The sequence below is a fragment of the Ursus maritimus genome, unplaced genomic scaffold (assembly GCF_017311325.1).
Source record: "Ursus maritimus isolate PB19 unplaced genomic scaffold, ASM1731132v1 scaffold_28, whole genome shotgun sequence".
In the NCBI taxonomy this organism is placed as follows: Eukaryota; Metazoa; Chordata; class Mammalia; order Carnivora; family Ursidae; genus Ursus; species Ursus maritimus.
Window position 1 is genome coordinate 4936783 of NW_024425341.1, and position 15497 is coordinate 4952279.

Below are 15497 nucleotides of genomic sequence, written 5' to 3' on the forward strand. Positions count from 1 at the left end.
AGGAAGTTAAGGTGACATGAGTTAAAATATATTAAAGCACAAATAATATTCGCCACACAAAAAAACTCTCTTTAAATATGTCCTATTATTATTTTCATTATGATTGCCGACATCACAATTATAATCATTATTATAAGCACTAATTTTAAGAAAATGAAATACTAGAAAATATATGTGGAAAACTGAAGAAATAACAATGGTTGATAATGTTACAGGAAAAATCAGAATCATTTGTACTTTGGTAACAAAATAAATTAAAATATCTCAATGTTAATTATATAAAATGTGAAAGCCCTACATTCTTTTATTTTATTACCTTTTGAAATATTTCTGTACTTCTATGTGTACTATTTAATGGATTTTTATGTAATTTTGTAACAATCTAAAACTTAGAGAAATGATACAAAAATAGACCAAAAAATAAATTTTTCCCCAAACAATGACGAATAAGTTGCCAAATATGATCCTAATAACTCTAAATATTTTAATGTATAATTCCTATGTAGACATTAATTCCAAAAAGGACCCTTCAAAATCAGGAAATAATTATATACTACTATTATCTAATCTTCAGATGTCATTCAAATTTAATTATTACAACAATATTGGCACTTTATAGCAAAAAGCTCCAGTTGAAAGTCAACCGTTGCTATTATTTATTTTTTCCATTTTTTTCTCTCCAAATTTTTATTTAAATTCTAGTTAGTTAACACGCATTGTAACATTGCTTTCTGCTGTAGAATTTAGTGATTCATCACTTACGTGAAACACCAAGTGCTCATCACAACAATGCTTTCCTTAATATCCATCACCCATTTAACCCATCCCCCCACCCAACCTCCCCTCCAACAAACTTCAGGCTGTTTTCTATAGTTAAGAGTCTCTTTTATGGTTTGCCTCTCTTTTTTCCCCCTCAGTTCACCGTTTTATTTCTTAAATTCTACACGTGAGGGAAATCATATGGCATTTGTCTCTCTCTGACTGACTCATTTGGTATAGCCTAATACTAGTCTCTAGATCCATCCACACCATTGCAAATGGCAAGATTTCATTCTTTTTATGGCTGTGTAATATCCCATTGTGTATATATACCATCGTCTTTATCCATTCATCAGTCAATGGCCACTTGGGCTCTCTCTCCATAATTTGGCTGCTGATGATAATGCTGCCATAAACCTCATAGTGCATGTATCTGATAAAATCAGTATTTCTGTATCCTTTGGGGAAATACCCAGTACGCAACTGCTGGATCATAGTTCAATTTTTAACTTTTTGCAGAAACTCTGTACTATTCTCCAGAATGGCTGCAGCAGTCTGCGTTCCCACCAACAGTGTAGGAGGGTTCCCAACTCTCTGCATCCTTGTCAACACCTATTTCTTGTGTTGTTAATTTTAGCTATTCTGACAAGTGTGAGGTGGTATCTCATTGTTGTTTTGAATTATATTTCCCTGATGATCAGTGATGTTGAGCATCTTTTCATGTGTCCATTAGCCATCTGGATGTCATCTTTGGAAAAATGTCTGTTCATGTCTTCTGCCCATTTCTGGATTGGGTTGTTTGTTTTTGGGTGTTGAGTTCATTGATAAGTTCTTTATAGATTTTGAATACTAACCCTTTATCAGGTACGCCCTTTGCAAATATCTTCTCCCATTCCAAAGGTTGAATTTTAGTTTTGTTGATTGTTTCTTCACTGTGCAGAAGGTTTTATCTGGATGAAGTCCCACAATAGTTCATTTTTGCTTTTGTTTCCCTCGCTTCTGGCAACGTGTCTAGTAAAAAGTTGCCATGGCCGAGGTAAAAGAGGTTGCTGCCTGTGTTCTTCTCTAGGATTTTGATGGTTTCAGGTCCCACATTTAGGTCTTTCATTCATTTTGAGTTTATTTTTGTGTATGGTATAAGAAAGTGGTCCAGTTTCATTCTTCTGCATGTTGCTGTCCAGTTTTCCCAGCACCATTTGTTAAAGAAACTTTTTTCCATTGGATATTCTTTCCTGCTCTGTCGAAGATTAGTTGACCATAGAGTTGTGGGTCCATTTCTGGGTTTTCTATTCTGTTCCATTGATCTCTGTATCTGTTTTTGTGCCAGTAGCATACTATCTTAATGACTACAGCTTTGTAATATAGTTTGAAGTCCAGAATTGAGATACCTCCAGGTTTGCTTTTCTTTTTCAAGATTGCTTTGGCAATTCAGGGTCTTTTGTGGTTCCATAAGAATTTCAGGACTCTTTGTGTTTTGGTGAAAAAGGCTGTTAGTGTTTTCACAGGGATTGCATTACATGTGTAGATTGCTTTGGATAGCATAGACATTTTAAAAATATTTGTTATTCCAGTCCATGAGCATGGACTGTTCTTCCACTTCTTTGTGTCATCTTCAATTTCATTCATTAGTGTTTTATAGTTTGCAGAGTACAGATATTTTCCCTGTTTGGTTAGGTTTATTCCTAGGTATCTTATGGTTTCTGGTGCAATTGTAAATGGTATTGATTCCTTGATTTCTCTTTCTTCTGCTTCATTATTGGTGTATAGAAATGCAACAGATTTCTATATATCGATTTTGTATCCTGCCATTTTATTGAATATGTGTATCAGTTCTGGCAATTTTTCGGTGAAGTCTTGGGTTTTCTATATAGAGTATCATGCTGTTTGCAAGGAGTGAAAGTTAGACTTTTTCCTTGATTATTTGGATGCCTTTTATTTGTTTTTGTTGTCTGATTGCTGAGGCTAGGACTTCCAGTACTGTGTAACAATGTTGAGAGTGGACATCTCTGTCTTGTTCTTGACTATAAAAGAAAAGCTCTCAGTTTTTCCCCATTGAGGATGATATTAGTGGTGGGTTTTTTGTATATGGCCATTATGATGTTGAGGTACATTCCCTCTATCAAGAATGGATATTGTACTTTGTCAAATGCTTTTTCTGCAACTATTGAGAGGATTATATTGTTCCTCTCCTTTCTTTTATTAGGGTGGTGGATCACATTGATTGATTTTTGAATGTCAAATCACCCCTGCAACCCAGTAATAAATCCCACCTGGTGGCGGTGAATAATCCTTTTAACGTACTGTTGAATCTGATTAGATAGTATCTTGTTGAGAATTTTGGCATCCATGTTCATCAGGGATATTGGTGTGTAGTACTCTTTTTTACTGGAGACCTGTATGGTTTTGGAATAAGGCTGGTACTGGCCTCATATAATGAATGTGAATGTTTTCCTTTCATTTATATTTTTTGGACTAGTTTGAGAAGAATTGGTTTTAACTCTTCTTTAAATGTTTGGTAGAATTTGCCTTTGAAGCCATCTGGCCCTGGACTTTTGTTGGGAGATTTTTGATTCCTGTTTCAATTTCTTTGCTTCCTTTTAGTTGTTTTAGTTTTCTATTTCTTCATGTTTCAGTTTTGGTAGTTTGTATGTTTCTAGGAATTTATCCATTTCTTCCAGGTTGTCCAATTTGTTGGCATATTCTTTTTCATAATATTCTCTTATAATTGTGTGTTTATGGTATCGGTTCTTATTTCTTCTCTCTCATTTGTGATTTTTTTAATGTGGGTCCTTTTTCTTCTTTTCTTGAAAAGTCTTGCTAGGTGTTTTTCAATTTTATTAATTTTTTCAAGGAACTGGCTCCTGGTTTCACTTATCTATGTTTTTGTTTCTGTATCATTTTTTCTGCTCTAATTTTTACTATTTTCCCTTCTTCCATTGGCTTTAAGCTTCATTAGTTCTTCTTTTTCTAGCTCCTGTACGTCCAAGATTAAGTTGCTTACTTGAGATTTTTCTTTCTTCTTGAGGTAGGCCTATATTGCTCTATAATTCCCCTTATGACCACTTTCGATACATCCCAAAGGTTCTGGACCATCGTGTTTTCATTTTCATTTGTTTCCATGTATTTTCTTATTTCTTCTTTAATTTCCTCGTTAACCCATTCATTCTTCAGTAGCACGTTCTTTAACTTCCATGTATTTGTGGTCTTTCCCAATTTTTTCTTGTGGTAGACGTCAAGTTTCATAGAGTTGTGGTCAGAAAATATGCATGGTATGATCTCAACCTTTTTATACTTGATGAGGGCTGATTTGTGATCCAGTATGTGATCTATTCTGGAGACTGTCTCATGTGCACTTAAAAAGAAAGTATTCTGCTGCTTTAGGATGAAATGTTCTGAATATATTTGTGAAGTCCATCTGGTCCAGTGTGATTCAAAGCCATTGTTTCCTAGTTGATGTTCTGTTTAGATGTCTATTCACTGGTGTAAGTGGGATGTTAAATTCCCCTATTATTATTGTATTATTATTAACGAGTTCCTCTACGTTTGGTATTAATTGTTTTACTTGTTTGGGTGCTCCCATGTTGGTGGAATATATATCTATCTTTGTTAGATATTTTTGTTGGAGAGTTCCTTTGCTTAGGATGCCCTTCTTCATCTCTTGTTATAAGTTCAGTTTAAAATCTATTTTGCCTGATACAAGTATTTCTACTCTGCCTTTTTTTTTTTCTTTTTTGATGTCCATGGCATGATAAATGGTTTGCCATCCCCTCACAATCTGCAGTTGTCTTTAGGTTAAAAATGAGTCTCTTGTAGGGAGCATATAGATGGGTCTTGTTTTTTATCCATTCTAACACCCTGCCTTGTGATTGCACTGTTTAATCCATTTACATTCAAAGTATTATTGATAGATATGTATTTAGTTTCGTCATTGCTTCTGGAGATTTTCTCTCTTCCTTTCTAGTCTTTGTCACTTTTGGTCTTTCCATCCTACTCAAAGAGTCCCCTTTAATATTTTTTGCAGGGCTACTTTAGTGGTCAAGAACTCCTTAATTTTTGTTTATCTGGGAAACTCTATCTCTCCTTCTATTCTGAATGACAGCCTTGCTGAATAGAGAATTTGCAGCTACAGATTTTTCCCATTCAGTGTGTTGAAGATATCATCCCTTTTCTTTCCAGCTTGCCACATCTCTGTGGAGAGATCTGCAGCTAGTCCTGCGGGTCTTCCCTTTTAAGTTAGAGACTTCTTTTACCTTGCTGCTTTAGGATTTTTTTTTAAATCACTATATTTTGCAAATTTAACTACAGTTGTCTTAGTATTAGCCTGTTTTTGTTGATTTTAATGGGAGTTCTCTGTGCCTCCTGGATTTGGATTCCAGATTAGGGAAGTTTGCTTCCCCAGATTATGGAAATTCTCAGCTATTATTTCCTCAAATAAACACTTTGCCCCTTTTCTGACTACTCGTTTTCTGGCACTCCTCTGATATGATTGTTATTACATTTGGTGGAGTCCCTGATTTCCCTACGTCTATCTCATGATCCATAATTATTCTCTCTTGTTCAGCTTCATTTTTTCCCCATTATTCTCATTTTGGTATCACTTATTCATACCTCTGCTTCTTCCATGTTTGTGGTCCTTACATCTAGTTTGTTTTGAATCTTGCTTATTGCATTTTTCATTTCTGATTGTTTTTAAGTGCTTTTATCTCTGTGGTGAGGGCCTCCCTGAAATCTTCCATTCTTTTCTCAAGGCCAGCAAGTATCCTTATGATTGTTCTTTAAATTCTCCATTAGGGATATTACTTATATCTGTTTCACTTAGATATCTGCCTGTGACCTTTTCTTATTCTTTCTTATGAGATGAATTCCTCTTCTGTCTTGGCATTTTGTCTAAGTCTCTTTTCTTCTGTGCATTACAGAAGCCTGTTATGTTTCCTGCTCCTGAGAGTAATGGCCTTATGAAGAAGATGTCATATAGTGTCCAGGGCGTGGTGCTTCAGAGTGTCCCTGGTGTGTGCTGCATATACTCTGCTGCTGTGTTTTGGCTGCTCTATCCTTCCAGGAAGTCATCTGCAGAGGCTGTCCTTGGTGGGAATGGGCAGTGTTGGGCCTTGTCCAGAGTGCAGTAAGTTTTAACTAGGTGTGCTCTGGTCTGCTTGTTAAATATGACCTGATGCTACTTCCACTAGGACCAAAGCCTTTCAGAATTCCGTTCGGGAGATGCGGTGCATGCTGGTTTTCTGGGGAAGGGGCCCACTGGGCTGGGACTTAGGCACACTTGCCTGAGAAAAGCAGTACAAGCAGAGCGCAGGTGGGTGGGACTTGGTGTGAGCAGGTTAGGCAGCCAGTATCAGTGCTGTGCAGTTTCCTGAAGCTGGTTTACGCTGTGGGGCTGTGGAGGGAAATGGCACCAGCTAGCTCCTTTGTCCCCAGAGAGAGTCTCCGTGCTTGCTCTCAGGGAAGCACTCCCAGAAGAGCAAATAATCTCCCCTCTCAAGTGTCGGGTGTTTTTCAGACTGCTCTTTTCACACTGCCTCTCAGTTGCTTGCCTGCCTGAAGCAGGACGGTGCACTTTGGGCTCTATCACAGTGAAGCCTACTGACTTTTAAAACTCCAAACTTTAAGGATGTGCTATGGTGAGGGGCTGCACTGGTCTTTTGGGTGAGGGTCTGACCCTGCTGGGATGGATGTAGGTTTGACTGAGAAGAGCAGCCAGACCAGAGTGCAGGGACATGGGCTTTGGAGCAAGCAGGCTAAACAGCCAGTATCCATCTGGGTTAGCCTCCCCCAGCAGGTGTCTCTGTGCCTATGCACTGGTAGGGGGATGGGGGCTTGGGGGTGTTGGGGTTGAGCTGGGAAATGGTGCCTGCCTGCTCTTTTGCCCCCAGAGGGTCATCTCTGTGACCACCACCTCTCACAGATGAGCTCCAAGAAGAGCGAACAGTCTCTCCCTTGTGCACCTTTGGGTGATCCTTCCAATCACTTGCTGTCTGTCTCCAGGGTGCTTGCCTGCCTTTTCCCCAGGAGTAGGGCAGCACCCTCAGGGATCTATCCCAGCTTTTCTGGCCATCCTCTAAAATTCGTCTTTGAACCCTGCTGATTGCAAAACCTCACAAAAATTAGCCCCTCTGGTTTTCTCAGCCAATGGTTTTGGGGAAGGGTTCTCTCTGTTTGTTTCCCTGTATGTTCCCCACCCCCTCCTTTACCTGCTACCATGGCTCCCTCCCCTCTCCACACCCTGGAATCCTGTTCTCCCCCAAACCACATCTCCATACCTCCTACCATCCTCCATGTGGCCTCTTCTCTCCCTGTAGTTGGGCAATTTGTTCTGTCAGTTGTCAGGTGGATTTCTTGAGTGCTCAGAATGATTTGATAGTACCTGCTTGTGTTCCAGGGACTAGACAAGCCTACGGTCCTCCTAGTATACTGCCATTTTAGCTCCTCAAACATTGCATTTGATTCTCATATCTCCTAAGTTTAGTTACCTACATCTTGTTGTTGTTGTTGTTGGATTACACGATCATGGAAAGTTTTCTGATTACAGACTGATTATTTGCTAGACTGTCCCTCCGTTTAGGATTATAAAATGTTGCCTTATAATTAAACAGAGGTTATGTACTCATCTTGGCAACAGTATCATAGGAGTGTTGCTGAGTCTGCTTCATTGCATCCTAACAAATGGCACAGGATTTCAATTTGTTCTATTACTGATGATAGTCATTTTGATTAGTTTATTAAGGTATTTTCACTCTAAAATTATTTTTTTCTTCTTATTAGTTAAAAATTATCTGGAGAGAAATACTTTGGTTTTATGTTAATATCCCATTCCTTCATTATGTTTTCAATTTATTCATTCGTGTATTTATATGAATATGAAATCATGTTTTCCTATCATGTTAAATGGGTTATAATCCGTTACTGTCACTATTATTTATAACATTCAGATTCCCACAGATTTGATTATTGGGAACTGCAATTGTGTCCCTTTGATAAATCTCCATAATTCCTTGAACACCTCCTAATTTTCTCATACAACATGTTCCAAGCTCATTTTTATTTTCTTTGCTTTAGATCTGGAATCAGTCATTCCTTCAAAATGCCAGTTCTTTTTTGTGAGGATTAGTATTTCTAAAACATGATCTGGGTGATACATGTGCTATTGTTACTAGATTTTTTTTTAAGAGCAGACATCAAGGCCACGCTAGCATCTTAAGAAATGTTCACAGCCCCTTTGCTCTTACCTACAATTTGCTATATCCTCACCAGTTCTGGCTCCTGCAATGGCATGAGCTTACTAATATTTCAGTCTCAGTAGGGGCAACTTCTTATGCTATGGCTTAGCCAATGATTTCTAATTTCCCAGGTCAGTAAGATTTTTAGAGTTCCTATTGTCCCCCTATTTTATTTGCTGCTACACAGCTACTTCATGCTACTTAGTTCTTTGTTAGTAGATTGGTCCCACCTGCTGGTATTTTTGGTGCATTTCAGTTTGGGAAACTTGTGGAATATGCTTTTGCTTTTTTGTTTGTTTTCCTAGTTTCACTCTGTATTTTGTGAGAGAACTGGGGGAGGTTGAAATACCATGCTGATACTTTCACCATTTGATTTCCATCCTCCCCCTTATTCTTAAAACATATTCTTCCCTAGGTAAGACTCCATCTTATTTTGGTCCTTGTTTCTAATATTTACTTCCTTCCTGTTTCTTCTCACCACATGTCACTAGTTTCTCCTCAATTACTCAGCCTGTAAATATGAGAAGTACCCTTATCACTCTTTCAACTTCTTTCTAAATGACCTGTTCATGGTTTTAACTTCTACCAATAAAGAGATGGTTCACACATTTTAAATTCTTTGTCCTCAGATCAGGACCTATGTAACTGTGCATTTAATTCTAATGGATGATTCAGAATCTCCAAATTAACATAAACTGCCCTCAAGACTTCTCATTTTTCTGCTTTCCTAAAATATTTGCCTTTTTCAATATCTGTTAGTAATTATGATATCAAAACTCCTACAAATAATTCTTCACATCTCCTTTTCTCTCTCAATCTTAATAAACTGGTATAGATTATAATGAGAATCATTTCTAAATATTACTATATTATTGTTCCCTCTGATAGATTTTACACTCATTTTAAGATAATTTTTACTACCCATACTGCATAAATCAACTTAAAATGTAGTTGGTTAACATTTATCACAAAGCCCCAACTCTTGAGTCATGATTGCACAGACTCATTCATACACATTCCTGAATCACCTGGCCTTCTTTCCCTTATGCTTTAGCCTCAATGTATTTTACTTTCTTTTCCTTAGGTCCAAAACATTCTTCCTTATAGTCCCAGCTATTTCTTTTCTTTTTTTTTCTTTTTTATCCTTCTCTCAATATCCTTATTCTTGTCTGTTGAGCTTTTCAAGCTTCCCTCTATTCAAGTATCACTTCATTTGTTGGCCTGAAGTTTTCAACAAGCTCTTTACATGACCATATTCATATCCCTCATAACTATTTCCTCAGAAAACTTTTCTTTATCAGAAAGTTTCCTCTCCCCATGTATTCCCTATTTATTGCCTTCCTGACACCTATCGTAAGCTGTTCATACTTTGTTTATTCTTAGGTCTACTTTTAAATTTTCAGACCCTGAGAGGTTAAGATATTTATGACAGATCTATCTTGTTAGCCATATATAAGACTAACACAATCCTGCAACACAGTAGACATCTATTACGTATTCTTTGAATGAATTTCATCTCAAGACTCTAGTAAACCCTCAGAAAGTCATCAGCAATATTCACTTTCTCTGTAACATTTAATGTAGAAATACTAAGTACATTTTCTACAATATCAAATACTCCTCTTTAAATAAGATAAAAACAGAGAGGGAGGCAAACCGCAAGAGACTCAACTCTAGGAAACAAACTGAGGATTGCTGAGGGAGAGGTGGGTTAGGGGATGAGGTGACTGGGTGATGGGCACTAAGGAGGGCACTTGATATAATGAGCACTGGCTATTATATGCAGCTGATGAATCGCTAAATTCTACCTTTGAAACTAATAATACAGTGTATGGTAACTAAATTGAATTTAAATAAAAAATTAAAATAAACAAATAAGTTTAAACAAGTACATTATGTATTTAATAAAAATATTCTTACTCAAGTTGCATTGCAAGATATTATATAACAGTGACTGTCACAAACGTTTCCCAGAGGAAGACATAGATTTGATAAAAAATAAAATCTTACATTGCTTCAGAATTCATTATGCATGTAATTCCTGGACAGTAACAACTGTAGATATTATCATATGTTAATCCCACATTAATTCCAATCAACTGCACCATAACAACTGAAAATGCATCTAAAGTTATCATCTGTGGGTACTAAATGCAAAAAACAAAACAAAGCAAAACGGAATTATTGCCTAAGTTATTTCTTCACCTCCTTGATCTTTTCTTTTTGGCCATAATACCTAAATGCAAATACAAATTTAAGAAACTACTCTGTCAAAGCTCATTATTTTCTTAGGGATATGGAAAATGAGAAAAAAAATAGGTAAATTTTGATTATCTCTTTGAGTTATTGTATTTCTAATCCAAATGGCACTGACATAACAAAATAAGATTAATGCTGTCATATGTTTTTATTATGTATTAAATTCCAATAAACTAAAAGTTTTTTGAGAATGTGCACTGTTTCAGTAACTATATTATTTTTTAATGAACACTTAGAAAAAAATACAGATTCTTAAGGGTTGAATTTGCAATCAGTTTTGACTTCAGAAATAGTTTTGTGAGAGAGTCAAATTTTTTTAAAGGCAGAATACTATAACACTTTGTAAGTAACATTTTTTTCTTCAAAAACCAAACAAACGAACAACAAACAAAAAACTTGGGAAGTAATGCTGACAGCAAGACACTAACCCCTGGCAACCTATAATCTTTTTACTATCTCCATAGTTTTTCTTTTTTCAGAAGGACATATAGTTGGACTCATACAGTATGTAGCCTTTTCAGATTGGCTTTTCTCACTAACCTCTATGCACTCAAGTTTTTTCCATGTCTTTTCATGGTTTGATGCTTCACTTAAATAAAAAAATCATTGGATAGTATTCCTTTATATCAATTTATTCTAGTTTGCTTAACCATTCCTCTGTTAAAGGACATCTTGGTTGCTCCCAATCTTTAGCAATTATGAATAAAACTGCTATAAACTCATCTGTAGGTTTTTGTGTGGATATAAGTATTCAACTCATTTGGAAAATGCCAAAGAGGACAACTGCTGGATTATATGGTTAAAAAAAAAGAAAAAGAAAGAAAGAAAAAACCAAACTATGAACTTGAATAGATATTTTTCCAGAGATAATATACAAAAACAAAAAGCATATGAAAAGATGTTCACTATCACTAGTAATCATAGAAGTGCACATCAAAACCACAACGACTATCACCTCATACCACTAAGGATGGCTGCTATTAAAAACAACAAGAATAGAAAACAATGTGTGAGTAAAGATGTGATGAATACAAAATGTAAACAGCTGGTGGGATTATAAAATGGTCCAAACACCCTGAGAATAAGTATGATGGTTCCTCATAATATTAAAAATAGAACTACCACATGATCCAGCAGATACCTACTTCTGGTCTATATCCAAAATAATTGAAATCAGTATCTTGAAGAGCTATTCACACTCCCATGTTCATTGCAACATTACTCACAAAAGCCAAGGTACAGAGATAACCTGTGTCCACTGACCAATAAATGGATTAAAAATGTCATATATATGTATATATATGTATACACACACATATATACACATACATATGAATATTCACATATAAAATAAACTCACATATAGATAAATATTATTCAGTCATAAAAAAGAATGAAATCCTGCCAATTGCAACAACATGGATGAACCTGGATAACCTGGATGAAATCATGCTAAGTGAAACAAGACAGACAGTAAAGACAACTATAATATGATTTCTCTTATATGTGGAATTTAAAAATATCATACTCACTGTATGATATGAAACAGAGAGTAGAATGGTGGATTCCAGGGGCTAGATTGTCTGGAATGTGGGGCAAGTTGGTCAAAAAGTACAAATATTCATTTATGCAAGATGAAAAGTTCTGGAGATCTATTTCACAACAATGTGAACATACTTGGCACTATTGAATTGTACACTTAAAACTGGTAAAAATGGTAAATTGTATGTTATTTGCATTTTACCACAATAGCAAAACACTTTTAAAATTATAACATTTGAGTTTGAAAGTCTTAAAAAAAAAAGAATATTCTTAGAAAAATTTGTCAAAACGTCATGGCAGATATACTATACATATTTTCTTCTTTGAAGTGGCTGTTTCAAAACATGATATTAATTAGTGAATAGATGGGAATAAAATGCATACCAGAGCAATTCCTGCAGCAAACTTTGGATTGCATGCCATTCCATGATATGTTGCTCCCACATAATTAAGATGGTCCCTGTAACTAAATAATAAAATTTTTCTTTTGAATAAATGCATTTTAAATTATTACTAACTTGATGACATTGTAAGAATTGGATTTCTCAATAAAGCTATTTTTTAATACAAATATTACATATCACATCTCATGCTTTCAATCAGTTCGTATTTGGGTAATCTCCCACAGTTCCTGAAAAGTTAAGTTCTAAAGTCTACTTTAACATTATAGGATACACAGCCCAAAATCCGGCAGTGCCTAATCACTCCAAAACAATCACCACTGTTGTCACCACTGGATAGATATAATTTGAAGATGTACAAGTCAGGATAGCTTACTGCCATGATTTGCTCATAGTGAACCCCTAAATATGTAAAAAATGCTGGATTGGAGGACAGGAATACAAAGAGACAGAATACTCAGTAGACTCCTCAAGAAAAAAAGTGCTAGAATGCAACAAGTGTCCTCATACATTTCAGTCCTTAGTTATTGCAGCCCCTGAGTCCCCAGAACTGACCCTAAATTCCACAGGAAACACCAATAGATTTATAAATCTATTGCATATTCTTCAGATCTTCAGAATTTTTATTATTTCCATCTCAACAATCAAACTATCAACAGAAACCTATATAAAGACTCGGGGAAAAAAAATAGTGCAAGTAGTTAAATAGCTACACCTCGTGTCAGTATAGCTGTACCGACCGTAACCACATTACTAATTTGATATATTGTATTTTAACCTGCATTATATGCAATTATTGCATTCTGTTAACTAATGTACATGGTGTTTAAAGTTCAAATGATAGTTTCAATTATTTACCTCTGAGAAAAATCCTTAAAACCATTGGGTTCCCCTGTTTATCTCAAGGCTTTCCAAATTTTCAAGTTTCTTACATTTCCATAGATAAAAAGGCTAGTGGAGAATAATGACTTACTGCGACTTAGTGTCTTACATTGTTTTCAGAATTTTATATTTTGCATTTTGTCAACACAGAATGCATGTAATCCTTTTTTGAAGTGTCTTGTCATTACATATAACACAATTTGTATATAATCTTGATAGCTAACATATGAAATAATTTGACAAACCCTATGTCAATACAAATACAGTACTTACATTAATAAGTATGCCATATCATGGGACCTTTGAAACAAAAATTGTTCTTTCCATGACACAAATCTTTGTAGTACTTCATTTGCATCCCCGCTAAGTGAAATCTTATTTTGATCTGACCAGAGCTCCAAAGAAGTTAGTATAATTGTCATGTTGAGCTGGGAAAACATCTGCAAATAGAAGATACATAATATACAGTATTTAGGTAATCATAAATATAACATTACATCTCTATACATAATGATAATACATTCAATTTACTCTCTTTTGGAGATGAAATTCATTCATTGATGATGAAACCAGTTGGTAGGATTACATTTTTTAAAAACTGGATATGCTATTTATACAAACAATATTACTGCATTAATAGGAAAAGTTTCTTTAAATGAAACGTAAACACTTACCGTGTTGATTAGACCAAAGATATGGACAACTTTCTCAGCTGCAACTGCCACTTCTGAGCCCATATAATCAAACTGAAAGACAAATTTTGTTTCTTAATCGCTAGTGAAAATTATTGAACTATCACACTTTAAATGGATATAAAATGTTAATGGAGTGCTCAACCCAAAGGAGAAAAAAGTTAAGATTTACCTAGTATTAGCAAGTTTCCGATATAAATCTAGAGAATTTATATATTAATCAATAATCTCAAAATAAGAAGGTTGTGATTAACTTCCTCTTCACACATACAGAAATTAAGAGTCAAAACTTAAGTTTACAAGATTGCAGAACTACTGAGAGTAAAAACCAGAACTCAAGGCCCAACAAACTAAACTACTATGTCTTTTTTTTTTCTCCTATAGTATGCTGCCATCATTTGTCTTCATCCCACTAAGAGATGACTATATATCCTGGATAAGCAGTGTACTTTCTAAACACAGAGCTCTGAGGACCATTACAGCGAGTAATTTCAAGAATATGTCTCCATTCAAAGGAACAGAAGTCATAATATTTTCTCTAAAAATTTCTAATTATGTGTATGTACACATTTCTGAGTGTTAGCAAAAAACATAAAAAGTGGCAAATTTTATCTTCAGTACTCTTCAGCAAGTCTGCCAAAACTACTAACAGAAAATAAAATGTAATGGATAAGGTTTTCTGATTTGGACAAAAGAGATGCTATTCTCTTAGGTCCTTACAGACTTCCTATACTTTGTTATTTCTCTGTAGGTAACCCTTCCCAATAAACTATATTATATATTTACACGATGCAGCATGGGTGATATGAATGAAGGTGATCCTTTGCAAAACTGAACACATGAAAAGCAAGACAAAAGAATATAAATATACGACTATGGAAATAAACCCATATATGTCAATAATCACAAATTATCAACAGACCAAATACTAGGTAAAGGGCAGAAACTTTTTAAAAAAATCCACTATACACAAATTAAATTAAAAACTTCTAAATTATGAGTACATAGAGATATTGAGTCAAGCATGAAAATATATACCAGGAAAATAGACAAAAAGCATATGTTATATGATCATTACATTAATATGAAAAAGGCTTAAAATCAAAAAGTGCACATAATAATTATCACAGTGCATTAATAAAATATTGAATTATCAAGAAAGATGGAAGTATTCTAAACTTGACTATAACTAATAGCAGAGCAACAAAATGTATAAAACAAAATTTAACAAAATTGTAAGTAGAAATTGACTGTCATAGTGAGGGCTTTTTACATAGGTCTCTTAATCTTTAATAGATCAAGCAGACAAGTTAAGAATAAATTCAAGAGTTTTCAAATTAAATAAAACTTTAGATATACTATGTACATATAAAAGCTTATATAAAACGAGACAACTTTTTTCAAATATCCATGGAGGTTTTATATAAATTGACATATTAGGCCATAAAACAGTTTTTTGACTATAAAACATAGGTGTCACTTAGATCACATTGTCCAACCACAATGAAATTCAGATATAGTAATACTTAGTGTTATTTGATAAAAAATACTTACAGTAATACTTGATAAAAAGTATTTTAATGATGTTATTTTTACTTACATGGATAACTCTATAAAAGCTCCATGATACAATTTACAACTTGCTTTCAAATAGAGAACACACATGATAATAGGATTAATGTTAAACAGTAAATCTAAGAAAAGAGAATATAGGTGTTCTTTCCTTATTCTTA

The 15497-nt window shown here is 34.8% G+C and overlaps 1 protein-coding gene across 1 annotated transcript in view; it reads right to left on the minus strand.

Moving 5' to 3' along the window:
• The window catches only part of LOC103659149 (A disintegrin and metallopeptidase domain 3-like), a 122477-nt gene that overhangs the window by 59338 nt on the left and 47642 nt on the right, over positions 1-15497 (minus strand). The window contains exons 8-11 of the mRNA XM_040643169.1: positions 13747-13818; positions 13346-13512; positions 12174-12255; positions 9999-10135 (exon numbers count right to left, since the gene is read on the minus strand). Of these exons, the coding sequence (XP_040499103.1) occupies positions 9999-10135; positions 12174-12255; positions 13346-13512; positions 13747-13818 (458 nt within the window). The remainder of the gene's footprint in view (positions 1-9998; positions 10136-12173; positions 12256-13345; positions 13513-13746; positions 13819-15497) is intronic.